General features: G+C 38.8%; 2 protein-coding genes across 6 annotated transcripts in view; both read right to left on the minus strand.

Moving 5' to 3' along the window:
- Positions 1-1,857: 1,857 nt before the first annotated feature.
- Positions 1,858-8,324, minus strand: prpf19 (pre-mRNA processing factor 19). The gene is made up of 16 exons (XM_037779610.1): positions 8,122-8,324; positions 7,788-7,937; positions 6,595-6,671; positions 6,237-6,378; positions 5,248-5,321; positions 5,069-5,134; positions 4,921-4,962; positions 4,696-4,770; positions 4,524-4,599; positions 4,287-4,396; positions 4,018-4,173; positions 3,856-3,925; positions 3,596-3,769; positions 3,268-3,350; positions 2,786-2,891; positions 1,858-2,676 (listed from the first exon to the last, which is right to left on the minus strand). The coding sequence occupies exons 1-16, from the start codon at positions 8,138-8,140 to the stop codon at positions 2,579-2,581; spliced, it is 1,518 nt and encodes a 505-aa protein (XP_037635538.1). The 5' UTR covers positions 8,141-8,324; the 3' UTR covers positions 1,858-2,578.
- A 1,058-nt stretch (positions 8,325-9,382) lies between these two features.
- The window catches only part of LOC119494006, a 32,720-nt gene continuing 27,499 nt past the window's right edge, over positions 9,383-14,603 (minus strand). For all 5 annotated transcript variants that reach the window (XM_037779602.1, XM_037779600.1, XM_037779599.1 and 2 more), the window contains 5 exons: positions 14,200-14,538; positions 13,919-14,100; positions 10,913-11,014; positions 10,694-10,792; positions 9,383-10,607 (listed from right to left, as the gene is read on the minus strand). In XM_037779602.1, coding sequence (XP_037635530.1) covers positions 10,362-10,607; positions 10,694-10,792; positions 10,913-11,014; positions 13,919-14,100; positions 14,200-14,538 — 968 coding nt within the window. In that variant the 3' untranslated portion in view covers positions 9,383-10,361. The remainder of the gene's footprint in view (positions 10,608-10,693; positions 10,793-10,912; positions 11,015-13,918; positions 14,101-14,199; positions 14,539-14,603) is intronic.

The following is a 14,603-nucleotide window of genomic DNA, read 5'->3' on the forward strand; positions in this document are numbered from 1 at the left end:
CTGGAAAATTGTAGACAGCAACCATAGATGTTAGTCTTCATACACAAAAAATATAAAATATGTTGTTTTTATGACAGATATTGCAATTCTAATGTTTAAAGTCCTTACAGTAAGGACACACACACATATATATATATATATATGTATATATAAAAATAAAAATAAATATATGTCTACGTACATATGTCTCGGTATATAAATATATACCGAGACATATATATGTATATATATATAAATAAATAAATATTTATATGTGTATCTATGCAAATGATATAACTGCACGCATTTATACAAATTCAAGAATAGCGTAAAATAAGAATATTAGTTTAAGAGTATTTCACAGCTGAATGAATGCACTAAATTATTGTACTGTTAAGTCAGTATTGCCCAGTTGAAGATATAATAAATTATGGGTTTATAACTCCTGATGGGTAAAAATAATAAATATATGTTGTACAGGTGCAGCTCAAAAAATTAGAATATCACGATAAAGTTCAATATTCTTTGTCAGTTATTTAAGAAAGTGAAAATGTAATATATTATAGACTCATTGCACATAAACTAAAATGTTTCAAGCATTTTTTCATTTTAATTTCGATTAATAATTTTTAATTACAGCCTACAGCTCAAAAAAGAAAGAAAAAGATATCTCAAAATATTAGAATATTTCATTTTGAGTTTCAGTAAATTGCTATCCACACAGAATAAATAGCGTGTATCTCTGTCTAGTTCAGCACACACAACCACAATCATGAGGAAGGCTGCTGACTTGACAGTTGTCCAGAAGACAATCATTGACACCCTCCACAAGGAGGGTCAGCCACAGAAGGTCATCGCTGAAAGGGCTGGCTGTTCGCAGAGTGCTGTATCGAAGCATGTTCACGGAAAGTTGACTGGAATGGAAAAGTGTGGTAGGAAAAGGTGCAGTAGCAACAGGGATGACCGCAGCCTTGAGAAGATTGTCACGCAACGCTGATTCAAGAACTTGGGAGAGCTTCACAAGGACTGGACTGAGGCTGGAGTCAGTGCATCAAGAGCCACCACTCACAGACGTCTTCAAGAAACGGACTACCGCTGTCGCATTCCTGTATCAAGCCACTCCTGAACCAGAGAGACCGTCAGAAGCATCTTACCTGGGCTAAGGAGAAGAAGAACTGGACCATTGCTCAGTGGTCCAAAGTCCTCTTTTCAGATGAAAGTACATTTTGAATTTCATTTGTAAATCAAGGTCCCAGAGTCTGGAGGAAGAGGGGAGATGCACAGAATCCAAGTTGCTGGGAGTCCAGTGTGAAGTTTCCAAAGTCAGTGATGATTTGGGGTGCCATATCATCTGCTGGTGTTGGTCCACTGTGTTTTATCAAGTCCAAAGTCAACGCAGGCGTCTGCCAGGACATTTTAGAGCACTTCATGCTTCCGTCTGCTGACGAGCTTTATGGAGATGCCGATTTCCTATTCCAGCAGGACTTGGCACCTGCCCAGTGTCAAAACTACTACGAACTGGTTTGCTGACCATGATGTTACTGTGCTTGATTGGCCAACCAACTCGCCTGACCTGAAGCCCAGAGAGAATCTACGGGGTATTGTCAAGAGGAAGATGAGAAACATCCAACCCAACAATAGAGATGAGCAGGCATCGATGCAGCTCACTGTTGGGGGGTTTCATAACCCACTTCCAGTCCCCGTGAATTGGTTTTGAATGGCCCTTCATATGGCGGACCCTCCACGCAAACGGAGTGGAAGTAGGTAGAGAGGGTGTTGGGGTGGATTGGAATCGGGCCACTATCTGTGTCAGCTGGTAAAATGTCTGTAAATGAAGTGAAATCACTGCCCTTTGTCTTGATCTGACAAACAGATGAATGGCAATACAAAAGATATTTTATTTTATTGTAAAAGGGCAAAGTTGCAACAGGTAAAATAGCAAGTAATGAGAAATATACAATTGGAAAAAAAAAAAAAGTTTTAAATGGACCAATTGAAACAGGAAGTTAAACCGAAGGGAAGTTAAACAAGTCGAACATGAATCTCGTACACCTGTTCTATTGTTTCTGCTTATTTTTGTACTGGACATTCACTACAGATTTATTTTCATCTCGCCCTAAAGATACTGTAATGAAGGAAGGTCTACATTAAGAAGCAAAGCAGATTGTTGTCACACCAATTAATAGTCCCCGACAGTGTACTACAACACTGTTGGAGTTGTATTACAAGCAACTTTAGACTCCCCATCCACACACACACACAAAGAAAGAAAAAAATACTACAGTAAAATAATAATTGCTGGCAAATCAGACAGGAACATTTCACTGGCTTCTGCATCTCATTTCACATCATTCACATGTCAGACGTACAATGTTATCCCAACCATGCTGCTGTGGTTTCATATAGCAGACAATTTCATGGGCTCTCATTCTCAGACACGAGGACTAACGCACTAATGAAGCAAGTTAGCGGTGATTTTTCTCTCTTCTTTTTCTAAGAATTACAGGTCTGTGTTCAGGATAGTAACTGCTCAGACATAGAGACCATTTTAACTTCCTCTAAGTTGTCCTCCTCCCTTCATCCTGACTTTCACATTTTTCTACAAACTGTAAAATTTGAGACTTCTGTCCATCCCTGCCGAGGTCAGGAACTGAGCGTTCTCTCCAAAGGCCACTCCAGTCACCAATCCTGAATGGTCTACAATTAGAAAGGCAAAAGCAAGGTCAGAGATCGGACACACAGACCAGAAGACATGTGCTGCATACTGGATGAACATTTGAAAAGAGCATTTCTTTCCCCCTCTCACCTGTGAAATTGAGGACCTCAGACCACTGCTTGCAGATGTAGACACGGATGTCAGACCCTCCGACAGCCAGGTAGGTACCACTCTGGTCAAACACGAGGGACTTCACCTGAAACAGAAAACAACGCACAAAAGGAGTGAGATCCAGAAGCAGAGAGAGGAACGAGAGTCTGGAGAACAGAGGAGCGTCAGCCAAGACCAGATCAAAATCATTGTAAAAAAAACATGCATGATCATTTCTTACATGCTCAGTGTGTTGCAGTTAAATCAACTTAATGATGCTCGCTAAGCTCATACTTCCAATTAACATTCTGTTCGTATCACTTATCAGACTCTTACTTTAAGTCGTCACAGTAACGAGGTCACATGAAATGCGTTTGTTTGCCTTCTTGTCGTGAGTTAGATGCGAAGCTCAATACCATTTACAGAAGGCCAAAACGTATCAAACTATTCCTTTTACAGGAGAAATACCTGCAGTGTCTTACCTCATAGTTGTTATCCAGAGTGATGGTCTTGAAGTTCTTCAGTTTCCTCAGATCCCACAGTTTCAGAGAGCTATCCTGGGCACCTGGAGCACAGAACCAGAAGGATGATAGGGTATTTAAAACAATGAAATATACAGTTCCAGATCCCTTTAGTGCAGGATTTTAAGATATTGTAGGTAACTGTAGAAATGAATGTGAAGTGTGTGCAATGTTTTGATATTTCCAACTGCTGTAACTGCTGTTCCTGCAACTTTGCAACCCAATGTCAAACACTCGCACGTCAAAGATTAGCAGCAACACTGTGTAAGATGATGTTAGTAGTTCTAACCTGTGGCCAGATAGTATCCGTTCTCAGAGAAAGCAATGGAGGTGACGGGGCCAGAGTGGCCCGGGAAGTTGGCCACGTTGGTGCGCTCCTTCAGATCCCAGATCTTGATTTGGGAATCAGCCGTCCCAGTGCCAAAAATGAGACCATCAGGGTGGAACTGAGCACAGGTGAGAGCTGTAGGGGACAGATAGGCAGAAACATTACCACCTGGAACAGCAGGACAGACCGCCAGACACACACGTTTAAACAGGGGCACTTACCACAGCCAGCACTTTCATCAGTAACTTTGGTGAGGACTCTTCCAGTCTGAATGTCAGAAAAGGCCCAGTACTGCAGAACAAGAATGAAGAGAGTTAGTGGGATTCCCCAGTGAAGAGATCTCTTGTGTTAAATATAACTTGAAGGTCTGTCAGTACACACACCTGATCCTCAGAGGAGCTGAGCAGGTAGTCCCCAGTAGCGTGTAGGGAGAGTCCAGTGACGCCTGCCTCGTGGGCACGAATCACCTGGACGCAGTTTCCCCCGGTAACGGACCACACACGGATGGTGTTGTCTGGAGACGCAGAGAAGACCACGGACTAAAGGGGGAGAGACGGCGAGGGGATGAAAAAAAAGAGCAGTAAGAATAACAGCAATGCACAGAGCAATGTGTCTGAATGGTTGATGTTTGAGACTAACGTTCAAACGTTACCTGGGATGGATGGTAAATGACAGAGGTGACCTTCTTGGTGTGACCCTTAAGTGTTGCCACAATCTGCTCCTCGTTCTTGTCAAACACCACCACGTTCTTATCAGCTCCACCTGAAGAACACGAGAGACGGTCGATATCAAATAAAAGTCTTCAAATGACTTGTGGTTTGTAAACAAATAATAAAAAAAACTTTTAAAATTGAAAGACGCGGCTGAGCATTGGATGAAATCAATGTACCAGTGAGGACTTTGTTGGTGTCTGAGGGACACAGATCCAGAGCCAGAATACCAGGCACACTGGCACTATGAAGACCCTGAAGGCATCAAAGAGATAGGATGTTAGCACTATGTACATCAAGATAATAAAACAGCTATCTTATTATTAGGAAACATTCAAATTCTACACTTACAGCATGCGTGGCCACTTGGCGGTATTTGCTGAGGTCCTCAGCTCTAACGAGCTCCTCTGGGACAGTTTTTCCTCTCTGGAGAAACACAGTAAAGCTGTTAAAATGAGTGTTTATTACATCGTACCGCAACAGTTAAAGACTTGGTGGTAGAACAAGTTTACACAACACTGAGATATCACAGCAGAAATGGGCATAAAGTAGCTTAATAAAAGAGCAACACAATACCTTCTTTCTTTCTGTCGTGAGGATAGTAGCTTTGTCTTGGAGCTGCAAACAGAGAAAAGGTATATTGAAACACATTTTAAACCTGCTAAAGAAATGGAACGCTTATAGCCAGATAATGATTTATGTAGATAAAAAGAAAAACTGTTACCTTTTGGATGATCTCTGGGGTCATTCCCACCTGTTCACTAACCTCCATGGGCTCTCCACCAGCACCCTGAGATACAGACGGGAGCAACGGACATTGTTAGGAGGAGGTAAGACAAAAGGTTATGATGAGCGTTTGTGTTCAGTATCTCATCGACTGGAATTAAAAAGTCAATCACTCACTGCTGCAGCTGGCTGAGAGGCGGGGACTGCCTGAGGGGCAACCAGTCCAGCCTGGGGTTTGAGTGTGGCAAGAGCTGTAAAGAAGGAAATAGAAGAAAAACATAATCTCACAATATTATCTATGAGCTCATGTTTCTGGATTCTGGACGGACTCGATGATCATAAAAAAAAAGCTGTTCTATGTGCTTTACAATGTTGTAATTGTTGATTACTACAAATCTCTTGGTACTATGTTTGACTCAAAGCTCAAATTTGATGTTAACACTGAACTGATTGTCAAACGGGGTCAACAAAGGATTCATTTAATGCAGAAGCTAAATTCTTTTAAGGTCTGTGATACGATCTTATGTAACTTTTACCATTCTTTTACCGAAAGCCTTTTAACCTTTTCTTTTACCTGCTGGTTTAACGGGTTGTCTGTGAAAGACAAGAACAGTCTAAATAGTATAGTCAAGGTGTGCTCCAAGATTTTTTTGGAGTTCAGCAGAAGGACTTGGGCACAATTTGGGAGAAACAGGTGTATGAGAAAGCAAAAACATTTATCAGCCAACCAGATCACATTGTTTCGGCTGAATTCTCTCTGATGCCTTCAGGCCGACGTTATAATGTGCCCTTAAGGAGAACAAATCGTTACTCCAAGTCCTTTATCCCTTCTGCTGTTAAGCTGCTGAACACAGACCATACCCATTTTAAATGACTGTTTTTAGAGGAATTTTAAAACATGTTGTTCTATTTGTTGTTTCTTATTTTTGGGCTTTTATTGCTATAATCCTATGTATTTATATGGTTCTTATTGTAACTTGTCCCTCCAACTGCCCCATGCCTTTAATATGTTTCCTTTGACTTAACTAATTATTGGTTGTCTGTTGTATGTTTGGATGTATAAACTGGGAATGCTACAAATGAATTGCCCCCTTGGGGATAAATAAAGTTGTCTGAACTGAACTACGATAGGGGACCCGGGGACCCACAAACCGCTGTCAACCCACCTTCTCTCGCAGCGGTGACCTCTTTGGTGAGTCGAGCGATGACTCTGCAGGCGGCATCGTGTTGGTAGAGTGCGTGGGACAGTTCTTGGCGAGTAGTTTGCAGCTGTTGCCGCAGGGTGAAGCTGTGAAGCATAACAGCATCCTAAAAACAGAAAACAGGATGAAGGAACTCTTCTCGGTGTCTAAAATCAATATTTTAAAAGGGAAAAAGCAGCTCAAAGCTACTGTTATATTACAGGCTCTTTTGCAATCGGCAACTTGGCTCAATAAGTCTTAGTTCAAAACTGAAATTCTGGGTAACATGTACAGTATGGAGGTGTTTTGTTGTGGGTTTCTCCTCAAGGTTAACAATACTTACCCACTCGTCTTGAAGGGACTTGAGAATGGCAGGAATGCTTGTTGCTGATGGAGCCTTTGGTCTGATAGGATGGGACACTAAAAACAGAGAAAAGTTGCTCGTGTTCAGAACAAGAAGTCTCATCTTTAAATCAAGTTCGTTTTGTTTATTTATTGTAATGTTTTCGAGGTTTCACCGACACTCGCTGCAGGTTAGAACAAGTCATACAGTACTCTATATATCGGAGCAAGGACAACATCTGATATTTGCCTAAATATGCATGTAAACATCACTACAGCTAAAACAGATGGTCTCTTAATCAAAGGGTCAACTGAAAGAATAATAATCAACAACTATCATGATAATATTTTTAAGCAAAAAATAGCCAAATATTCCATATTTACAGCTTCTCAGTTGTCAGTTTTTTTTTATGTGACATTAAACTGAATATTTGGGGGTTTTATAATGCTGGTTGGACAAAACAAACAATACAAAACATTAATAGGACATTGTGACTTGCATTTTCTTCCCATTATTTTCTGACATTTTATATAAAGTAAAGGCTTTGTTGAGGAAAGAATCCCTAGATTAATAACCAATAATGGAAATAATAATTAGTTGCATCACTGCACATCTCTATCCCAATATTGTCTGAAAAGGTCACAAATAATACCACTGATATAACGTGTTAAAGCTTTCTCTCTCAGACACTTCTAATGCAGCTTCATACAATAACAATGCAATTAATCCCACTTTCATGAAGGTTATAATGTTCTTTTAGAGAAGTCCATTCATTCATTTTAAAAGTTGTTGCTGTATTAGCAGTTAAATAACACCCGGCTATACTGGATGATTAAACTGTGTTGGGTTAATAGTTTAAAGTCATTAATGACTTGAAAAATGATAATATTTTTAAGCAAAAAAGCCAAATATTCCATATTTTCAGCTTCTTCTTGGCTGAAAAGGTTACAAATATTAATACCACTGATATCCCGTTTTTAAAGCCTTCTCTCTCAGACACTTCTGATGCAGCTTCACACAACCACCCTGCAGGTGATCCCACTTTCATGGAGGTTATAATGCTCTTTTAGAGAAGTCCATTCATTCATTCATTCATTGTAACGCTGCTAGTTTGTGTTAGTAGTTGAATAGAGTCATGATAGATGATTGAACTAGATGTAACACTACTGAATGAGCTGGTGTCGTATCCGTACCTTTGATATCGACCAGCTGCTCCTCAGACAGCGGCTGTCCGTTCATCGGGTCGGTTCCATTCTCCGCGATGTACTTCTCGATGAGTCTCCTCTCGAACACCTGGCTGGACACCGGAGACACCACCGGGTGCTCCGGCACCTCGTTGGAGACTAGAGACACAACAGATACAGCTTAGAGAGCACAGGAGACCAACAATAGAACCACACAGAGTCACACAGAGTCACACAGAGTCTCCATCAGGAGGAGAGGCGCTGCATGGCCGCTAGCAGCTAGCTTAAACCAGCTAGTAGCATTAGCATGTTGAGCTAGCAGGCTGATTGATTCTTGACTTACTGGAACAAACCAGAGACATCTTCCCTTCAGAGTCCTCTCAGCCTCTCCTGGAGCTGTAGTGATGCTGGTGCTGGTCTGTGCTGGTGATTCTGGCTGATGAAGTCTGTATTTGATGTTTAGATCAGATGTTTAGCAGCACGCTGTTTCTCTCATCCCGCTATAAGGGACGACTCTTCTTCTACGCGTTCTCTTCCTGTAGTCTCCAAGGAGCCTCACTGTGCTGCAGCGCCCTCCACCGCCGGAAGGACGTCACTGCACTGCCCTCTGCCGCTGGAAGTACACCACCAACTAGGATAGACAGAAGTTACAAAACAAAAAAGCAATGAAAACAATGAATGTATGAAATATATTTAATGTTTTTAAGTGAAATTATTGTCTTTTTTTTTATTATTATTATCTACTTATTTATTTTTATTATGTGTTTTTTTATTTATGTTGGTTTTGTTTCATTTCTGTTGTCCTCTTATGTTTGTCATAACTCTTTGTTTATGTTTTCGCTATGATTCTTTTGTATGTAAATGTTTTTAATGTTTTCTGCTGTTACTATGTAAACTGTAATTTTGAAATAAAAAAAATAATAATTTTGACAGTCTATTAAAAGTTTAAAGTCATTTATGAAGCAAAAATACAAAATATTCAATGTTTACATATTCTCAAAATAAAATAATTATTAATAATAATAATAATAATAACTAATAATAATAATATGGACTCATATAGCGCCTCTCAAGAAACCCAAGGACGCTTTACAAAGAGGGCACACAAAATCCTACTAATAAATAAAACAAAGGAAAAACTGTAGCTAAGCTAAGTTGAATATCTTTAGTTTTTAACATGCCACCTTGAGCTTTGGGAACCTTTTGTCACTCCCTGATATTTTATACAATTCATGAATAAATATGCATGTAAACATCACTAGAGCTAACCAATTGGTCACTTAATCAAAGGGTCAACTGACAGAATAATAATCAACAACTATCATGATAATATTTTTAAGCAAACATTCCAAATATTCACTATTTCCAGCTTTTCATTGTGGATTTTTTTTGGTTTTATGTGACATTAAATTTAATATTTTGGGGTTTTGTAATGCTGGTTGGACAAAACAAACAATACATTACAAAACCATGTTAGGCCTTAGGACATTGTGACTGGCATTTTTCATTATTTTCTGACATTTTATAAACTTAAATATCCCAATATTGTCTGAAAGGTTACAAATAATAGACAGAAAATTGACAATAATTTTGACAGTCGGTTAATCGTTGTAGTCATTTATCAAGCAAAAATACAAAATATTTAATGTTTACATCTTCTCAATTGTGGGTATAATGTGCTTTCTTCAGTTAAAATTAAAATAAGTTAAATATCTTTAGTTTTTAACATGCCATCTTGAGCTTTGGGAACTATTTGTCACTTCCTGATATTTTATACAATTCATGAAATTCCACAGATTAATCGATAATGAAAATAATTGTGGGTTACCGACAAACACACAGAACATTGGAGGGAAAAAAAATCATCTAAAATGTGTGTTAAAGATAAAGTTATATTTTATTGTTTAAGAGATGACGTCCAAAAATATCACAAGCAGCAGTCCGACCTCTTTGCTCACTATAAAGATTTGGTGATCAGATATTATCCTGTACACAGTTCACACATTAATAGGCTATTGCAATATTTGGTGGAACATGTTACGTTTCACATAGCTATTCTTACTACAGTTACCTCGAGGGTAAGATACACTATATATCATTGCAAAAAAACACTGTACTGCGGAGCGGATATTTAACATGACAAGTTAGGAATGGTTAACATGATGAATGAAGGAAAACACGTCCACTAACTCTCTATTACTGTACAGTACTTATTAAGAATTCCCTTTTTGCAAACTTTTTTTGTATCATAATTCGAATTTTCTACGTTAGCCCTAAAGATCACATCACAAACGTACCGACACTCAGCGAATACGGTGCAGATCAGACTGGTCCTGAGGGTCTGGAGGTAGGTAACAGCAGGAGATTTCAGGAGCACCATCAAACAGTGTCAAGAAATATGTAATCAGAGACAGGAAGGCTCAACTCATGCTTCAGAAAATCACATGAAAAATGACATGCAATATTGATACCGAACTGTTAAAACTAAGATGCAAAAGGCACAGGTGAGGTGTTTTCTTTCTACACCAGAGAATCCAACACTGTAGTTTCTCCACGTTTTATTCTTTCTTCCTTCAGCTTCTTTTATAAGAAGTTCAGTTTCTCTGACGTGTAAACGCTGCAGGAGTCAGACGTGTCCCTGTCTAGTGGCAGCGTGGAAAAGCATCCTTGTGATTTGCTCCACTTTTCTATATTTCCATCTTTTTTGATCTGGAATTGAACGCAGTCCTCGCAGGAGTGGAGGCAGTCTGACGCCCCGGGCACCGAGAAGGAAATCCTTCTCTCCTCCTCCTCCTCATCGTTGTTGTTGTTGTGATGAGATGTGTCCCGCTATAGGAAGGGATACAAATGTAAAAATACATTTTAGTTTGTGACATATGGAAATACTCACAGCTGGAGTTGTAGTACTACTGTACCTCAGTGGTTGGATTATGACGAGGGGAGCTCCGAGCTGCCGATCTGTACGCTTCCTGGTTATCAGATCTCGGAGTTCCCGCCATAACCGGACTGTAACTCTGGAAATACAAACACAGACACATATTATGGTACACGTACTGTACACAGACACAATCATATTTAACATTTCTAATCAAAGACACAAAACCTGTTAACTCATTTGATGTAATCAGCCTTACATTATGAGTCGGACTGGCTCTCGGGGTGAATTTTCTCGGTGTCCCCGGCTGTTGAGAGTGACTGTAGAAGCCTGAGGGCTGAGGGCTGGGCTGGCTGTAATCCTGCACAGATAAACACACATATAGACACGTATAAGTCACAGCTACTTGGTTTAAATGAGTCACAGAGAATTAACTCACAACTGATTTTATATTATTATTATAGTGAAACTAACTCACATGCTTTTTGTTTTTGTTTTTTTGGAAAATTCTTTTTATTCCTTTTTTCCAAACAATAGCATAACAAACATAACAAAACATAACACCGGTGCCGTAATACAAAAATATTATATCTTACATTTAACCTTTAATATGTACATACATACAGTATATACACACATACACATCGCTTCCCACTCCCACACAGACACAGGTCCAGCCTTCTTCCCACCCTGAGAGGTAAAGTTATGTTATTTTTTACCAAAGGTAAAATAAATAAAATAAATAAAAAATAAAATAAAATAAATAACATAAAAATATTTTTAAAGTAATTTAATTAGTTAGAATTAAAAGTAATATGTTTTATAATAATATAATTCATGGTAGTAAGATTGAAACCTTAAATTAATTAATTAATTAATTAAAAGTTACAGAATAAATTACATAAAAATATTTTTTTAAATAATTTAATTAGCTAGTTAAAGATAAAAGTAATAAGTACTACAATAAAATAATGCATGGTAGTAAGATAGAAATAAATAAATAAATTAATTAATTAATTAAATAAATGTAGAAAAAAACAAAAAAAAACAGCACACAGAAAATAATAATTAATAATTAAGTAAATACCATAGAAAGGTAAAGTTAAGAAGATTGTATATAAGTGATCCATGGATCCCATCTCCTATAGAAAAGCTGTGGGCTACCTCTTATAGCAGAGGTTATTTTTTCCAAGGGAGCACATGAATTTACCTCATTAATCCAGTAATACCAGGGGGATCCTCATGATTCCACTCACATGCTTTGTTTGTTTGTGAGGGTTTTTTGATACAAGTCAGTCTTTATAATGACGTCACACTAAATGCTGCGAGACATTCATGTTTTTTTGCTTTAATTTGAAGGGCTATGATGATTTATATTTAATAGTTATTAACAATTTAACAGCAGTGACCTATTGTTAATAATCCCTTGCATCTTCCTGTCAACACAATATAGGAAACACAAGGGAAATGTTGTTGTTTATGTGTCCAAAGTAATCCCTAAAGAATACTCTGTATAACATTAAATATTTATACTAAATATCGTGTATTTGTCATGTTATTATTGCTTAAGGCCAATTATTGCCATGCCCTCCTGGTGACAACGAGTAACTGCACTTCTGTGTATGTTGAAAGTTTTATTTTGAAATGATTCACCGGAAGTGATACTATGCTATAATGTCTGCATTGACGTCACTTTGACTAATTAATCAGTTCCTCGCTGTCACCACTAGAGGGCAGCACACAACTCCTGTGTATTTTAAATCAGGAGTGTGTGCTGCCCTCTAGTGGTGACAGCGAGGAACTGATTAATTAGTCAAAGTAGCATCAATGCAGCCATAATAGCAGACTCCCACGTCCGGTGAATCATTTCAAAATAAAACTTACAACGTACACAAAAGTGAAGTTATTCGTGGTTACCGCAGGAGGAGAGTGTATAGTCATGGCAATAATTGTCCATAAGCAATAATAACACGATATTTAGTGTAACTATTCAATGTTATACAAACTATTTATTTATTAGGGATTATTTCATACACATAGAGGAGGTAAAGAAGCATATATATATATATATATATATATATATATATATATATATATGGAAATTAATTTAACTTAATTTAATTTAAATTTAAATTTATATATTCTCGTAATATTGAAACTATTTTTCTCGTAAAGTTATGACTTTATTCTCATTAAATTACGACTTTTTTCTTGAAATAGTATGACTTTTTTTTCGTAATCTCTGATTTTTTTCCCCTCAATGTGGCCTTTCATACTCCGTCATAAATAACAAAGGCTATACTTCATTTACAATGAGATTAATTTATATATATTTATATATATTTAATCTGTTCCATATAAACTACCCACATGGTGTACTAATAACTAACACTACTTCTTCTCCCCCCACCTGTATATTCCTGTATATTCCTGTATATATATATATGTATATATATATATATACACATTTTAATTTAAATTAATATTAATATTAATTTCCATTACATTTAAACAATAGGCCTACAGAAAAAAACAAGGGATGTGCAATCGTATATCATCATATGACCTACAGGTGAGTGACGAATGAAGAAAAAAAGGAGATAAATTTATGGATTAGTGAAGTGAAGAACAGCTTTAATGCTCCTTGTCATAGATTGTGGAGGTATTTGGGTCTCTACTGGACAGATGAAGAACATTCTGCCACAGGTGTTCAACTGGGTTGAGATCTTGAGACCGTGAAGGACACAACAACAAATGATTCTCATCTTCTTCAAACCCATCAAACCATCCAGTGACCCCTCTCACCCTGTATGGAGCTATCTGCATTTCTCATGTTTCTCCACTCATGTATTCAGTTTAACTCTTTAATTTGTCGCCTGTCTGTATGTTTTATATCTGTTTCAGTCAACCTCAGCATTTAGACGCATTTATGACGGATTCTCAACGGACAGAACTGCCTCATACAAGATATGGCTTCAGACAGTATGGAAACTTTAAGAGATGGATTAAATCACATTATGCAGTAAAGCTGCAAAGCACTGGATTAATAAAGCGATGGAGTCCCGTATTGGTTCTGTTAATACCATATTTAATCTGTTCCATATAAACTACCCACATGTCGTACTAATAACCAACACTACTTCTACTCTCTAGTTTCATGTTAACTGGTGTATTTATTAATGTATATATAAGCAGAACAATATGTAGTATGGACCTCATATTAATTCTGTCTCAGCCACTAACCAGGTCCTCCTGATTTCCTCACCTGGATGTTGACCCTCGGAGGGTTGGCCGGTGGCGTGCGATTTGCCCTGATGCTGGCGATGATCTGCGACACGCTGCAGTTCGGGTACCGCTTCATGAACAGGATGAAACCAGCCAGCGACACAAACATGCCAGAAGGGACCGTGATGGACTTGAGAAGAGATCGCCATCTGCCTCCCTTTTCTGGAGAGAGCAGAGACACGGAGACGGGACGGATATCAGTGATCAGAATGTGAGGAAACGAAGAAAAACTCAACATTTAAACGCAACGCCGTCACTCACCGATCACCTGCAACCAGGTGGAGGACACCAGGTTGCCGACCACATCTCTGACCTCATACACCCCGTCGTGCCTCGACGTCAGCCTCACTATGATGACCTCATTGACGGTGCCGTTCCTGCCCAGAGAGACGAGGCCCCTGTAGCGCAGGTCGTGGTCCGTTATGTGGCCCTCGCGGAGCAGCTGCACGGGGCCGCGGGGGGGCTTGGGGTCAAAAGGGCCCAGGGAGGATTCGTCAGGGTATCGGGTGGGGGTAAAAATGAGGTGGGCGTGAGGGACGGGAAGAAAGAGGGGCAGGTTTAGAGACTCCTTGGTGAAGCGGGTGACATTGAAGGAGTGCCCTGCACCCACATGCAGGGTCACCAACACAAAGACAAGGGGGTGCAGAATGAAGGACGGTATGAGA

Source organism: Sebastes umbrosus, chromosome 9, assembly GCF_015220745.1.
Source record: "Sebastes umbrosus isolate fSebUmb1 chromosome 9, fSebUmb1.pri, whole genome shotgun sequence".
In the NCBI taxonomy this organism is placed as follows: domain Eukaryota; kingdom Metazoa; phylum Chordata; class Actinopteri; order Perciformes; family Sebastidae; genus Sebastes; species Sebastes umbrosus.